General features: G+C 39.8%; 1 protein-coding gene across 1 annotated transcript; it reads right to left on the reverse strand.

Annotated features, from left to right (window-relative positions):
• Positions 1-1776: 1776 nt before the first annotated feature.
• On the reverse strand, positions 1777-11585 carry LOC137934892 (ATP-dependent zinc metalloprotease FTSH 8, mitochondrial-like). Its single transcript, XM_068779468.1, has 8 exons — positions 11420-11585; positions 11079-11319; positions 10868-10942; positions 4596-4729; positions 3967-4440; positions 3034-3801; positions 2520-2747; positions 1777-2414 (listed from the first exon to the last, which is right to left on the reverse strand). The coding sequence occupies exons 1-8, from the start codon at positions 11477-11479 to the stop codon at positions 1947-1949; spliced, it is 2448 nt and encodes an 815-aa protein (XP_068635569.1). The 5' UTR covers positions 11480-11585; the 3' UTR covers positions 1777-1946.
• Between the last annotated feature and the right edge of the window lie 5385 nt (positions 11586-16970).

The raw sequence follows: 16970 nt of genomic DNA on the forward strand, positions 1-16970 counted from the left end.
CTAATTGAATAATCAATATTTCTTTAATCATTTTACCATTTGATTCCGGAATTGGTCCTTTCTATGACTAGTAGCGCGAATGGGCGGAGTTCGCGGCTGTAGGATCTTCGGCCCGTGTGACCTAGGTCCGGTGCGAGTTTTCTCAATGGCACATGTTTTTATTAGACTCGATTTGGTAATTTTCACGCGGAGATTGTTAATTAAAAATTATAATAATAATAATTGGTTCTTATATAATATATATGTATGATTGGAGTGGAAAGACAAAATGAGTGTGGTCCACTATGAAAGTGGACAACACATGAGTTTGGTTGTTCTTAGTGGATCACATTGGCTTTCATTGGGGTGTTGTACTACGTTACGTCCGAAATCATTTGCCAGGTCATATCACTTTGACCTGCCGTTATAATCTTGTCAATCATGAAACCATAGGGTAACCTATTTTTTTCTATATAATTTTGGTAATTTATTTTTTTTTATTTTTTTTTTGAGAAATTATTTGGGTAACGCAAACGGAAAGAGAGGGAGACGGCAACGTGTCAATGAGGGGGTTGCGTATTATGGGAAGTTTAAATAATGGAAGAGTTCTCCCCAATAATTGAAGAAGATGATTGGATAAGGACTCCAACCAACCAGACCTTCCACTTGGCCTTCCCTTGCATCTCACACCACCTATTAGTTAATGGCCAGATGACTGCCACGTGGAATTGGCTAACTGATGGCCTGGATGATCCCAAAATATTGGATCCAATTCCAACCCTCAAATTCTTGGTTGTTTTATAAAAATAATTTAAAAACTTGCGCATATAATTAGAAAGAGAGGATGACAGCAGCCCCTTTGTCCTTTACACATGTAATCAATGGTGGAGAAATAATAAATTCAACGGAGCACCAGCAAAAGGGTACAAAAAGGATAATAGAAAAAGACCCTTCTTTTCTCTCTAGCGTCCTTATAATATAGGCCGCTGAAAGATCCATTTCTGACCTCTTTCCATTGATTTTTCTTTCTCTTTCAATTATTTGGGCGGGTGGGTTGGCAATGAGCAGTCTCAATTCTTCGCGTTTGCGTACGGGAGCTGTTGACCTCACGCTCCTCGAAATCAAACCAGTGTCCATTAGCTTTTTAAGGTCCGATCGATGGCTAAACCAGGCGGTTGGATTTCCGTATTTGTTTTCTTCACTTGAACTGACATCACAAAAGGAGAAAGCTTTCTGGAGTGAGAAGCTCGTCAGAAGATTTTTTTTCTTTTTTCTTTTTTTCTGTAGAAGTGAAGCGTGCTCATAGATTCCTGTGTACATTATATTTGTCTTTATCGTTCATCTCTATGACTCCCTCACTTTGGCTGATAGTGACTACAAATTTTGAGCTCGTCGTTTCTTTAAAGCTGTTGGAGAGTGGATCACCAAATAATTATCGAACACAGAGAGGCCACCGACCAGCGAGTACCTCCAGAGCTTTTGGGGGTGGCGGATCTTAACTTGGACAGCGCTGTAATGCAAGTACGGTGCCACTGTCGCTTAATTGTCTTTACGCCGATTATAACTCGCCTTTCCCAATATAATAACTACCCATCCTGTGGATGAACAGATCGCTGTTCGTCTGTTTTCTACAAATGGCATCGACCGATACTGTTGATAATCTTCCCTACGTTAGTCCTAGTTACATTTCCCTACGTTCATCTGCCTTCTTTCGCTACTACATGAATGAATAACGGGGTTGAGATAAAAATATACTGCTTATGTATTAACAGATCCAAACCTGCGGAACACACACTCTTGGTGGCAACCCTTGAGGTTCGAGAACCAGTAATATTCTCATTGTTTCACTCCGCAGTGTTGATTTGTACAAATTAATTAACCTAAACCGGAAGGAAAAAAACAAAACAAAACATGGGTATTGAAAGATAAAAATCATCTGATACACAAGAATCACGAAACGCCCCCAACTATGTGGGAACTACTTCGCCTCCTTCAATGGTTGGAGTTTCATCCCCTACGTTTTCTGTTGGCTGGGTACTCTCCTCGTCTTGGAACCCCTGCCTAAACATATCGTAATTCGTGGGCTCCGCACTCTTGAATGGGCGCTCCCCAAGAACTCGAAGCAAGTCCTCTTGGTGGAGTACCTCCTTCTCCAAGAGCAGCTCAGCAATCTGAGCCACATGCTCCTTGTGCTCCGTTATCAGTTCCAATGTTCGCTCAAAGGCCTTACCCACCCATTCCCGTACTTCGTTGTCGATAATTGCCCCTGTTTTACTGCTGTAGGGTTTGGACATTTCAAAGGTGTCCTCTCGTTGAGGGAATGAGAGGAGTCCCACCTTGTCGCTGAAGCCATACACTGCCACTTGCGCGTAAGTCATCTTAGTCACCTTCTCCAAGTCGTTTTGAGCTCCAGTTGAGATCTTACCCAACAAAACCTACAGTAAGCACCAGATACCCAAAAACAAGTTACATTCAGGTCTCCTTCTTAAATTTCTGCAAAGATTCCACGGTAGGGGAGGGAAAGAGGGTTGAACTTTTACCTGTTCTGCTGCTCGACCACCTAGGGTCATGCACGTCATGTCAAAGAGCTGCTCCTTGGTCATCAAGAGGTTTTCATTCGGAACATACTGAGCAAAGCCCAAAGCAGCAGTCCCACGAGGGACTATTGTAACTTTAAGTAGGGGCTCTGCATGCTCCAGAAACCAACCTGTAACCGCATGGCCCGATTCATGGTAAGCAACAGTTCGGCGTTCTAGCTTGCTTATTACCTGAAAGGCACGCACAGATTAGAATCTTAGTTGTCATGTACCAGATGGAAGTAAAAACCTCGCCTACACATGTGACACTCAGATCTTATATGACAACACATTACGATCGAATTTTCAGTAGTATCTACAAGTTTCAGCCCCAGAAGCAACTGAGAAAACTTTTCCAAAGCTAGACTACAAGGCTAACATGTTCAAGAACAAAGGCATCACAAATAACATGCATAAAACTCCAACAAAGATGAGATCGGATGACTAGTATCTCTCAAATCTAGCTAAAAAATAATACCTTGTTTTTCTTCTCCAAACCACCAATTACCCTGTCAATAGCTGCTTCAAAATGCTCCATTTTGACCTGTGCCTCCTCATGCCTGGCAGCAATCAAAGCAGCTTCATTACAAACGTTTGCAATGTCAGCACCAGCAAATCCAGGTGTCAATGCTGCTAGTCGCTGAGAGTAATATGAAGGCACATGGTCAAGTTTGATCTTTTTCAAGTAAATCTGAAATATCTGATCACGACCCTTGATATCAGGTTTATCAATAGTGATTTGACGATCAAACCGCCCAGGCCTCAATAGGGCCTTGTCTAAAATGTCAGGCCTATTGGTTCCAGCAATTACCACCACTCCTGCAGTTGTCCCAAATCCATCCATTTCCACAAGAAGTTGATTTAAGGTACTTTCACGTTCATCATTAGCACCTGTGAGGCCTCCACGGCCCCTTGCTCGACCAATTGCATCAATTTCATCGATAAATATTATGCTGGGAGCACACTGTCTGGCTTCAGCAAACAAGTTCCTCACTCTAGATGGGCCAACCCCAACAAACATTTCCATAAAGTCTGAACCAGAGATAGATAAAAAGGGCACATCAGATTCGCCAGCTGTAGCTTTTGCAAGAAGTGTCTTCCCTGTGCCAGGGGGGCCCACAAGAAGGGCACCTTTTGGAATTTTTGCTCCAAGTTCCTCATACTTCTTCGGATTCTTGAGAAAGTGCACAAACTCCATAATTTCCTGCTTTGCCTCGTCACAGCCAGCAACATCTTTGAAATACACCTGGAAAACAAATTTTGGCACACATATAATGTTAGCAGAACTTAACTCGCAGAGAATAGGGAAGTTTTGGTTTCATGTAAAAATTCATATCAACACAGATATAGGAAAGACATGTTACCTATGTTAAAAATTCATATCAACACAGATATAGGAAAGATATGGTACCTTGTTTCTGGAATTTTTGTCCATTTTCGTCACATGTGCTTTCCCAATATTAAATATGCCACGACCACCCTTCCCAGGCCCCCCACCTATTCCAAATCCGCTCTGCATTCTTCGGCCCATGTATAGGAGGGAACCGAGGATTAACAATGTTGGAGCAAATTTAAATAACTCTTGGTACCAAACCATTTCTGAAACAAAAGTTACAGGAACAAAATCATGAGGGTCAATCCCTAATGCCTCCTGTGCTTCCTCCAGCTTTTCTTCAAAAGATTCAACACTTCCAATTGTGAAATAGTACTTGTACTGGCTTGTATTTCCTACAGGAGCATGGGACTGCAAAGAATCATCCCTGGTCTCATTGCTAACAGCTGGGGAGTTCCTAACATAAACTTTTGCAACAGATTTATTAGAAACAACAATGTGATCCACCAAGCCAGGTTCTAGGAGCTTGTTTTTGAACTCTTGGAAACTAATCTGAGAACAAAGACAAGTCAGAGCACAAAAAGCTAATCAATGCCACAGAATGCAACTGAGAAGATATTGACAATACTAATAAAGTAAAAAAACACCTAAACTGATAACCAATTGAGCATATAATCACTGAATAAAGTGCAGAGAAAAAAACCAACCTGCTTCTGTTCCCTAGAACCAAATGAAAACGATGAAAGCACAAATGCAAGCAACAGTAAAGGTGTCAAATAATTTTGTAGCTGCTTCACAAAATTGTCTTGGAAATTCCCCTGATCATCAGCATTGGAATCATCTGCAGGAGGAAGCAAAAGTTGCATGTCATATCCTGCAGTTTACAAGTCACATAATTTTGGCAAGCAGGAAGAGTAGAATCAATATCAGGAGACCCAGAGATCTACAGAGTCTATAACGACCCATAGCTGTTATATTGCCCTCCTTTTTTCTGTCAAAGATGATCTTATCAGTAGAGAACATACAAATACAGCATACAAACTGATATCATACACTAAGAAAGAGCGCCCTGACAATGAGGGATTGAAGTTCAACCCCCTCTCTACCTAGCTTATCAGCCACACTACTGGCAGAACAAAGAACACATATATCCAACAGGAGTCAAAGTTAAGATAAAGATTCTGAATCTCGTGCAAAACGTGACAATGGCAACATGGAGGAACAGCAGCATGGCTTCACCAGCCAATGGCAATCTCTGAGACACATTAAACCTCAAACAGGCAACCAATCGCTATCAACCATCCTGGATTGTTCTCCTCGCTCATTTCACTAGGCGCAGGCCACTCCCCCCCCCCCCCCCCCCCCCCAACCCAGCTTGGCCAAGCCATGAAATGCTAAAGCTAATGCCAGCCGTGATACGCTCTGAGGACCTATAATATTCTCACTTCCTTTTACAGGCGTCTTGGCATTCTGACTCCACCACAGCTGAACTTCAAACTCTTAGAAACGGCTTAAAATTTTCCCGAGATCTTTTTTTATGGGAGGCTCCACATCGAAGGCAACTCCAATTGTGTCATCAATTGGTGCAAGGACAACAAGGATACTCCTTAGCACCACTTTTCTGAATTTCAAGATTTGTCAAAAAGATGTTGTTCGTAATTGGACTCATGTCCCTAGATCAGTACATAGTGTTGCTGATTCCTTATCTAGAGAGGGGGTTACCCTCCAATCCTTCATTGTAAGGGGTCCCTCTCCTTAATGGTCCTATTTGCCTTTGAGCAGCATTTAATGGAATGTGCTCTTTCTAAGAATAAATTAAAAGAAAAAGAGTCATTGTTAGTGTGGTTGGAGCACTGGTGGAATTCAACCCTGAAGAACTTTGCTAAAAGAGGCCAGATAGAATCCGGGCTAAGATCCTCTCGCATAGGTTTTCTTGGGGAACTAGTCGCAATTGAGATCAGCTGTTAGTTATATCAAGTAAAAGTTGTGATAAATCCTACTCTCACTGCCCTGACGACCCTCTGTATAAATCCACCACAAACCTGTCAGCCTCATAGCATTCAAACTGGTTTTTTACATCTAGAAAGACAGCAACTAGTAATGAAACAATGCATTCCTAAAAACCAGTTATTGAAATACACGATGATATCAATACATCTTTGCATGTCACCTTTGGCAGCACTCATCCACATATAGTGCCCTTGTTGGAATCCAACTCTCTACCAGATTTAGAAGGAATGATATGAACTTGCATGCCCAGATTCAGACACCAACCAGAACCCCCCTCCTTCCCCCAAACCAAAATAAAAAAGAAAAAACTGCCAACAAAGCCAGAAGGACCATCCCCTGGAAGTCTAGTTAATGTCCCGGCTTGCCCTAACCAAATAGACAGCCCAAAAATCTTGAGCCAGAAACTTTTCCCAACCACTGCCTAGCAATTGAATAGTTGCACAATAACTGTCATTTGAGGCCAATAGAGCCTACAAATCAGACTGATGCTGTACCACTCGACCATGCGAGGCTGATCCGCTAGCAACCAACTAGACTCTACTTCTCTTCTTAACCATTGGGTTTGGCAAGGACCCTACCTCTCATCTTCGAATGGAGTGATCTCATCACTTGAGGCATATTGAAATATCATTTCGGAGACAAATGATATCAATTCTGTAAGAGATTGCACAAAAACACCTCTCCGACACTGCAAACACAGAGACCAACAGTGATCCATACATATTCATGCTGGCCAACAAACAAATTGTGAAGTAGTCTCTTGTATTCAGCTATAACTCGCCAAAGCAAGCACTAACCCAGAAGATTGCTCCAAGAAAATCATATAACACAGAAATGAGGAACAAAAGGATTCAAGTGCTGATTCAGATTCTAGTGCAGAATCATATGGGGCACAAGTTGGCAAAATAATATGCATACAATTAGAAATTTCGCCAGTGCAATAGTCATTTGCAGAAACATTCAAGGTCATGAGCCTTTTCAAAGAAGAGTAATAGTCAAAGAGATGGTCAAAATAGCAATCTGATTCATCCAAGAGATGAGGCATAGAAGAAACCCGGCAGAGCTGCTCTATCCACATCTAGAACATCAGAGGGAAGTTCCATCATATGTAGTCCTCTATGATCCTTCTGGTTCATCAAAGAAAGGGATCATATTCAACGGTAACACTTCCCTACTTCCAAAACAGATGGCTTCACTTAGGTGGAAATTTTGGTTATGGGGCTACACAAGAAAAACTGGGTACGAGTTTTTGGGATAAACTTCAACAACATATGAATTCATGGCAGTATCCCTATTTGCTAGGAAGGGAATTCAACATAGTAAGATTTGCATGTAAGTGCTCAAAGGATAACCTAAACAGTACTCCCTCTATTGGAGGTCTTCTTCTTTCAATAATAACAAGGCAACTAAAAAAGACACAAGAGCTCAAACTCCTTACATATGGAATACAGATAATGAATAAAGAACCCACTATCTATGCTTTCATTCATTTCATTACTGATTTTACAACGTAAGTGCAAACAAGGCCATAAGCGCAAAAATTTACAATTTTCCTGCTTCTAGGTAGCATGGGAACCTACCTAGAAAAACCACTCTCATTAGAAGAAGTTGAAGAAGCGCAAAATGACACAAATGTCAAAGCACCTGGCCCCAATGTATTCAACATTGAATTTGTAAAAAATTGTTTGAATTTCCTAAAGGACTTGCTTGCAGTTTTTGAAGATTTTATGACAATGGACTGGTTAAAAATTCAGGAGCCTCTTTCATAGATTTGATTCCTAAGAAGAAAGAAGCAAAGAGCCCAACAGAGTACAAACAGATAAGCTTGATATCAAGTGCCTATGCCTTAATTGCGATGACACAGTGCCTGTCAGATCACTTTTTTTTAGTTCAGACCAATACGCTTGATATCAAGTGCATACAGATTAATTGCCTAGGTACTCTCACTATGATTTAAAAGAACTCTAAAACATGGCAATAGTGCCTGTCAAAGTGCTTTTCTACGTGAAAAATAAATTTGGATTCAATCTTCATCGTATATAAATTGATAGATAAAAAAACATATTTAACAGCAGTTCATATATTTGGATATGGAGAAGGCATTTTAGAGAGTGAATTGGGATTTTTTAGACTACAATTTGGGTAAAATAGGCTTGTGAAAGAGGTGAAGACGGATATCATGTTGTGTGCCACCCCCTTCTTATACCCTTCTACAAAATGATAAAGTTGGAGGCTACTTCAAGAACTCAAGGGGGTTTAGGCAAAAGGATACCTTTCACCTCTATTCTTTAACATAGATGGAAATTCCCAAGCTCTTTGTTTCTTTTTGGGTAAAATTATGGCTGGATGGAAGGATGCAGCCCAAACGACTCCTTTTTTTTTTATTAAATCACTGCAATTTATCAATGATGTAACTTGCTCCTTGATAAATTGAACAAAAAAGTAATGTCAATCAATTTAAAGCTATTCCAGGTCAGAAAATGTACTGAAAGAAAAAAGGTATATTCGACATCCCTTTGTCCCTACATAAACTAAATCATTTGGTAGAAATGCTAGAGTGCAACATGCTTGGTCTCCGAATTACCTACCAAGAATTACAACTTTTCTTTGGTTGGCCCCAAAGACACAACTTTTCTTAGCCATCTAACTATAAGCTATCACTCTTTCCATGTCCAACTAGTGTAGTCTCTCACTTGGAGGCTCCTGAGAATAAATCTTTTAGGTTGGGAAACATCAGCAATGTTTAGGTAGCCACATGTCGTATGGAGGTGGTTTCCAAAAGTAAAAAGGAAGTAGGGTTGGGAATCAAGAGCTTAAACACAACAAACCATTTTTTTTCTCTCTCCAAGTGGCTTTGAAGGTTTCTTCAGAAGGATCAGTTCTACTGAGGAGGTTCATCTATGCATATAGGAATGACTCATCCCTTTGGCTGCCTTCAGATTCGTCACCTTACAGAAATCCTTTTCTGCAGAAGTCTATATCATCATTTTCAAGTTAATGATGATGTAAAAGTGTAAAACTAAAGAGAGAGAGAGAGAGAGAGAGAAAGAAAGAGTGTGGCAGTTTAGCACTTGTTGAGAGATCTGGAATTCGACCCCTCCTTAATATTAACTCTCACATAAGTCATGCCTCAGCCGTACCCAACTCACCATAACTCCCTAGATCCAACTCAGAACTAAAACTTGAACTATGGAACACATACATCAAGAGAATTAACTAAAACTTGAACCATGGAACACATACATCAAGAGAATTAACTAAAACTTGAACCATGGAACACATACATCAAGAAACTTTACTCCTAACATAGTGGAACAATCTGATAAATGTGAAATGACCAAACTACCCTTACGCATATAAGTCAACAATGGAGCTATGGTGCAGTTTTAAACAAACAGGTGGATGAGACATCAGCCACTTGCCAAGTATTGCTTAAATTTATATACACTAGCTAAAACCCAGCCAATATTCTATTAAGCACCTAGTCAATACTACCCAAAAGACCGGCCTGTAGATACAGCCATGTGGCACCTAAGGAAGGAGAGAAAATTTTACTTTTTGATAGGAAATTTGCCACAGCTGGGAGAATCACTGAATCTATCTAACACTCCACCCTCTCCTCCACTTATGCTTTTGGGCTTTTTCTGCCCTTACCACGCTCGGTGATCTCTACAAATTGTTTGTTTTTTTATTACGCAGCATGACCATGCCCCCGCTCACCGTAGCTGATTGAGCTCAATCAACCACTAGATGGATGCTCAAAGTTGAACTTTGACCAGTCCTCAAAGAGGAACCCTGTGCCTGCTGGTGTTGGGGGGAGTAGTACATGATCAATATAGTGTTGTTCTTCTCACATTCTAAGGAACAGCTGGGATTTGTGGCTCAACTAAGATAGAAATTGGAGGAGTGCTTACTGGGTTCAGGTCCTTCTCAAGAAATTTTAGTAAACCAGAGATTGTAAAAAGGGATTCGGCCATGGTCATTAGTTGGCTTTCAAAACATTGCCTCTGCCTTGGAGGCTTAGACATATCTATGATGAAATTGCTGATCAAAGCACAGCCCTCATGCTGACAATGCTATCTCATACTCATTAGCAAGAAACCTTCATCATATATTAGCCTTGCAATGGGATCTTCCTTTCCCCTTAAGGCTTAAACCAAACCTCTCCCTTTGTCCTTGTATCATATAATGAAAATAATATGTTCAGTTCCTATTCTCATTGAGGGGGATTCGAAGGTAGTAATTGGTTGGTGTGAAAAGGCTCTTCAGAAAAGAGGGAATCTGATGAGGGAGTCTCCCATCAGCAATTACTCTTTCAAACTCTTCAGAAAAGAGGGAGTCTCCCATCAGCATAATGCATTAAGTAATGTCCTTTCCTTGTAATGAGGTCTGATGAGGGTGTTGATTTGTTTGTCAATTTGGGGGAGAAGGCTGGCCTGTGGCCATAGGAAGCAGGCCACTAGGTGCCACACTGGGGCCTGCTGCTGACCCATGACACCTAAGCTGGCCTCTCCCTCTACTTTTGAGGACTAGGCTTCTCTCGCTTCCAAATTGTAACTATTTCATTCTTCTAACTCGAAGTACACCAACACTTCAAACAAATGAATGGAAATCAAATGTAATTATTGCAACTCGAAACAGTTTTTTCAATTGAATTGGCCGGCAGCATTCAAGACTCCAAAATTTCATCAATGTCATGTAGTCATTCAGATTAGCCGTTTAACTGGATAAGTTTTTGGAAGTTGCCAAGCTATGGTAGACAATGGAGAGCCCAAACAGAATGACTTCCTTCCAGGAAGAAGTACGCGGAGGTCACCAAGCTACAGCGGACAGTAGCAACTGCTCACCGTCGACTCGCTCTATGAGTCAACAGGCCATTATTCCTCCTTTCACTAATAGTTCTAACTAGAACGCCGAAAGGTACTAACGTGAACGGCGTAACAAAACAAAAAAACACACTGCTCCATACCTTTAGATTCCGATTTCTGATGATCGTTTCCTTTAGGGACATCATTCTTTTTCTTCGGATAGAAGTTCTCATAATCTGAAAATCACAAAAACATTGCACCTGAAATTTATTTATTTTCAAAAAATTGTACCAAATAAAGCGAAAACGAAATCTGCACCAAACTGCCTTATAAAGGCAGGAGTACAGTCACTTTAAAAAGTATTCATCTTACTCTTCTTCTTAGGTGCTTCGCTGGAAAAGAGTCGATGAAATTTTGGGTTCACGAGCACCCAGTTAAAGTCAGACAAAAACTTTTTCCCGTTAAAACCCTTGTTAGCCCCAATGGACGTCAAATAACCCCTCAGAAAGCCAAGTCCATCGCCTTCCCTAAAACTCCCATCGCCGAATGGTGATCGAACAAGCAATTCGTGCAGACACGCAACCCTTCCACCATAACCACCAAGAACCCCGTTCTAGTATAGAGCAGTTGAGTCAGAAGGGAGGACACAACACTAAATTTGGAAGTTGAACAAAAAAAGGTTAATAATAATAATAATAACAAAAGCCACTCACGGTTTGGAATGTGGAACGAGCGGGACGTGAAGCTGAACGAGCAATTCTGGAAAAAATCATCCTTTGATGGAACCAAGCACGAATGGAACCTGATAACCTGACCGGAAAGCCCTAAGAGGGAAGGAGGCAAGGATCGTGTTATGATATGCCAGAATCGCCCAAGTGGAAAAGCCGAACGCCGAACGCCAAACGCCGAAAACCTCCCTAAAAAAGGAGACCCAATATTATGAGCGGTAACTCGCGGACCACGTAGCATTATTGTTTTTTGTTAAAATAACGATTTTGCCTTTAAACGGAGGAAGGTATGAAGACAAAGGGTTAAAAGCAGCTGACTTGAGACGTTGCAGGTTAAAAACGACGAAGGACCCAACCCAACACGGGGGTGGCATCTAGTCCACCTGAATTCGAACTTGCATATATTCGAGTTGGACTTGATTTAAATGCTTCCACTCAAACTCAAGTCCAATCCAGCCTTGAGCCTAAAATTGAAATCCAGTTCGAGCCTAATAATTTTAACCGATTTGACCTACATATAAAATTTTGTATAAAATACAAATCAAATAAATTACCCATAAACTTATACATAAATTCTACATAAAATTGTGCATGACCTTTGCATAAATTTGTACATAAATATTATACATAAACTCTATTTAAAATTACTTATATACTTTGCATAAAATTATAAATAAAGTTTGTTAAAAAATAAAACACAAAAAGTTAAATGAAATAACAATATCAAAAGAAAGCATAAACTAGTCACAAGGGCTAAAATGAATGCAAGCACAAAGCCTAAAGAAGTCAAAGGAGACGCTGTGGTTGGCTAATTGTCAAGGGTAAAAAACCAAGCTGAAATTCACTGGCAGACGGGCATAATCGAGTGTCAAGGGGTTCTGCTATGAAGGAACTAAAATTTCAGCTACTTACTTCATGGGAATGGGATGTTATTGGCTATGCAAATCAAAGTCATTCAGTTAATTCACGCCCCTCTATCCAATTTCCATCATTTCTTTGATTCTCAAATCTCCATGCACCAAGACGAGCTCTTTAATGACACGTTTCAAATTACATGTCGTCTCACTAGATACGTGGCAGCAATTGATGGAAGCTACTTGACTACATTTTGAAATTCAAAACCGACACGAAGATGTCAGAAGACATGATGCCCTCGGTCCGGTTGTAACCTTCAAACAAAGAAACAAAACGAACTATAAAAATGATGAACATCTTTGTTATTTCACTTCTAATTGCCACCCTCTCTGTAAAAATGGGAGCAAGTTATTTTTCGAAATCTTTATTCATTTGAATTAGACGATATATATTTATATAGTTGTTTTTACATATCTCAAGACTGTAATCACGCATCTACAATCACGTGTAGATTTTTACAATCTCACTAATTTCTTCAATCACGTGATTTCATTCCATTACAGACTTTAATCACGGATTCATTTTATTTACAGATTAACACTCCCCCTCAAGTTGGAGAATGAATGTCAAGAATGGCCAACTTGCGTATCATAGTTGAGAAAAGCTTCATTTCCCCAATGGCTTGGTGAACACATTCACAAACTGATTTGTTGAAACAACATATTTGGTTACAACTGAACCATCTTGTATTTTGTCACGAATAAAATGACAAACCATCTCTATATATCTGGTTCTTTCATGGAAAATAGGATTGGCTACTATATGGAAGACATTTGTGTTATCACAATATAGTAATGTTGGCATCAGATGCAATATTCTCAACTCCATCAATAATGAGCGTAGCCAGGATAATTCATAGTATGTACCTGTCATGGCTCTATATTTGGCTTTTGTTGAGGAGAGCAATACAGTTTTCTACCTCTTTGTCCACCATGAAATATGAGAAGATCCCAGAAAAACACAATAACCCGTAGTGGATCTATGAGATATTGGACAACCAGTCCAATCCAAATAAGAAAAAACCCTCAAAGATAAATCGCTCTAAGAAGGGGAAAATAAACCTTGTCTTGGGCTACTTTTCAAATAGGGCAACACATGCAAGGCAACTTCCATGTGTGGTTTGTGTGGTGCATGTATGAATCTGTATAACACATGGACCGAATATGTGATCCAGCCGAGTAATATTCAAATAAATTAGGCGTCCAACAAGTCGCATATATTAAGATGTGTCTATAAACAATTTGCCTGAATCCAAAAGCTTTACACTTTGCTCCATGGAAAAGTTCACAGGTTTGGCACCCAAGAATCTACCATCTTTTAAAATTTCCAAAGTATATTTTCATAACGAGATGGAAATCCCTTTTGGGATGCCTAGAAAACACTTCAAATTACCCAAATTTTTTATTCAAAAATGACTATGCAGAAGAAAGTTTTTGAGTACTAATATGACATTGACATAATTACAAGTAATAAGGATGTCATCAACATATATCTACAAAGCTATAAATATTTGCCTTTCCGACATGTGAATAATGAGTAATTTGCTTTGGATTTAACAAATCCAATAGCTTGGATAGTTGTAGAGAATTTGGCAAACCATTGTTGGGAAGCTTGATGTAGACCATATAACAACTTGTGAAGGTGACATACGAGATTCTCCCCCTGTCGCTAAAGACTAGGAGGTGGAGACATATAGATTTCTTCATAGACATCACCATGAAGAAAAATATTGTTGACATCTAGTTGGTGAAAAGACCAATTCTGGGCAGCTGCTAAAGCCAATAAACAATGAACAATAACCATTTTAGCAGTGAGAGAAAAAGTATCATGGTAATATATACTTCAAGTTGTGTGTGACCTTTTGCAACAAATGAGTTTTGAAATGCTCAATAGTACTATCTGAGTGCCATTTGATTTTATAAACCCAACGAGAAATAATAGGCTTCTTACCAAGGAGAAGAGAAGTGAGGGGCCAAGTGTGGTGGGCTTCTAAAGCAGCCAATTCAGATTGCATTGGTTCTTGCCAATGAGAATGAGGAAATACTTCAATATAAGATGTAGGTTAAATATTTTGACTAACAATACTAGTAAAGGAGTAATGTTGTGGTGAGTAGCGGTGATAAGAGACAAAATTGCTAAGGGGATAGCGCATACCTTTTTTTGGACCTGACGACAAAAACAACAAATGGTTGGGTGACGTCACATGGTTGCAAACATAGTCACATAAAGTCATGGGAGGTTTATGAGGTCGTTGAGAACGACACAAAATTGGTTCGGGAGAAGGACGACAAATAATGGTTGAAGATAAACTAGATTCGGTGGTAAGGGTTGTTGGACTAGTGGAGAAGGATAAGGTACAAAAAGAGAAATCACCGGGGTTGAATTTGAGGAAGTCGATGGAATTGACTCATAAGGAAAAATAGTTTCGTGAAAAACAACATCACAACTAGTGAACATTTGATGAGTCCCAAGATCATATAGCTTATAGACTTTTTGACCAAGTGAATAGCCAAAAAAAAACAACGTTTAGCTTGAGGGGTAAATTTATGGGGACGTGCACATCAATAGCATATGCAAGACACCCAAAAACTTGAAGATGGGAATAATAAGGAAGTTTGGTATAAACTCGTTCAAAAAGAGTTTGGCGAGAAAGGAGTGGTGTGGGCAGGCAATTAATTATATGAACAATAATTGAAACACATTCTCTCCAAAAATGTAAAAAAAGGTGGGCTTGAAAACGAAAAGCTCGAGTTGACTCAAGAATATGGCGGTACTTGCGGTCTACAACCCCATTTTGTTAGGGAGTATAGACAGAAGAATGTTGATAAATAGTCCATTTTGTTTAAAAAATTCTCGCATTGAGAAGAATTCTCCACCATTATCAACCCGAATGTTTGCTATTGAAACATGGAATTGTGTTTTGACAAATGAGAAAAAATTAACAAGCAGATGTTGTGTCTCACTTTTGTGATGCATAAAAAATACTCATGTGAATCTAGAATAATCATCCACAATAGTCAAAAAGTATTTCACACAAAAAAGGGAGACAGTTTTATAAGGCCCCCAAATGTCACAATGAATTAATTCAAAAAGTCTAACAGACAAAATTGAACTAATAGAAAATGGAAGCCGAGTTTGTTTTGTATTGTAAGATAGGGCCCAAACCCACACGACCAAGGAAGGCCCACATATCCATGTGTATTAGAAGATGGGCCCAAACCCATAAGATCAAGGAAGACCCATGTATCCAAGAGATATAGAAGACGGGCTCTAGGCTCACAAATCAAAGAGAATGCCCATAGGGCCATATAAAGTGATGGTAGGATGGTAAATAAAGAGTCATCTCATAGAGATAACATTGATATAATTAGATTAAAGTTCCAGGGTTAAAACCCTAACCCCTAAATCCTAAGTTCAGGGGTATTATTGTAATACAATAGTTTTATTAATCTATAAATAAAGCTCCAAGGGGAGTGTTAGGATATCAAGTCCATAACCCCTTCTTCCTCCAATTTTCTCCCAATGGGTTTTTCTCCATTTTTTTCCATGAGCTAAATTCATGGAATCCTAGAAATCAACATGATATCAGAGCAGTGATTTTCAAGACTCAGACTATGATTTATTTATTTTTCAGGTTTCATTCTCTTTTATTGTTTTTCATAGTTTTTGGATATTAGTTTTTTTTTGTTATTTTGTTCCTCGTGTTGCTGTTGTCGAGCGTTACATCTGTCTACACTTTCATCAGTCTTTGCGTTCTTGCGTTTCGTTTTTTTCTCCTGCAAAGTCACCATTGCCACCACGTATACGCTATCTTGTGCTGAATATAGAACTGAAGTTGTCAGACGCATAAACAGAAATTCTGATGAGAGAGTCATTGTTCTTATTGTAGAACACTGCCGATTTGTTTTTGTTGGACGATCTTCGTTGCCCTCTAGTTTTTGTCTTCCCTCCTGAAAATGAAGTGGAAGTCCGCCAAAATCACGGAAACAGAGCAAGGAAAGCACTCGATTGCCATATTTTTCCCGTCAATATCAGAATCGGCTCTGCTGGTATCTCTCATATTTCTGGAAAGTCTCTACTTGAGTCAGGTTCCAACGACGATACGAGATTTCTGAAAGTCTGTCGAGGCGCCAGCTCCATTGCCACTTACAGAGACGTGTCTGCCTGGGATTTTTTGACATTTCGAAACTTGCTGCTAGTTTTGTTGATCATCCGAAAATTTTCACTGGATTATTTCCCCGCCAAAAGCTTCTAGTTTCTATTTCTACTTGGGAGCGGATTAATCATCCTAGCATTACAGGAAGATTTACTGCTGATTCTCTACTAAATTTTGTCGTTCCTACTACTGCTGTCGGAAAGTTTCCCGTTGTTGTTCCGCTTTTTTCGGAAGCCAGGATCGTCGCCGTGAGGAAGATGATACTGTCTTCCAGTACATTTCCATTTTCAGGAGATCGTATCTCTGTTGCTGTAATCCAAGCCATCGTTCCATAATTTCCTTCCGAAGAGCTCTGTTTTCTCACTATCCGACCGAGAGGAAGAAAAAGACGGGCGGAATCAAAATTTTCCTAAGTTAGGAAAAATTAAATCCAGCGCTGGTTCAGTCATCCGCCGGGCCGCCTGC

This window comes from Aristolochia californica, unplaced genomic scaffold, assembly GCF_029961685.1.
Source record: "Aristolochia californica isolate CCGP_79_NKW_82.1479 unplaced genomic scaffold, dmAriCali1.0.hap1 SCAF_10, whole genome shotgun sequence".
NCBI classification, from domain to species: Eukaryota; Viridiplantae; Streptophyta; class Magnoliopsida; order Piperales; family Aristolochiaceae; genus Aristolochia; species Aristolochia californica.

Bases quoted from the DNA above. Each gene is read 5' to 3' on its own strand.
- LOC137934892 (XM_068779468.1), bottom strand. From the start codon at position 11,479: ATGATTTTTTCCAGAATTGCTCGTTCAGCTTCACGTCCCGCTCGTTCC. The intron at 11,320-11,419 runs GTGAGTGGCTTT...GCTCTATACTAG, and splicing joins CTCGTTCCACATTCCAAACC to AACGGGGTTCTTGGTGGTTA. The intron at 2,748-3,033 runs GTATTATTTTTT...CGTGCCTTTCAG, and splicing joins GTTTGGAGAAGAAAAACAAG to GTAATAAGCAAGCTAGAACG.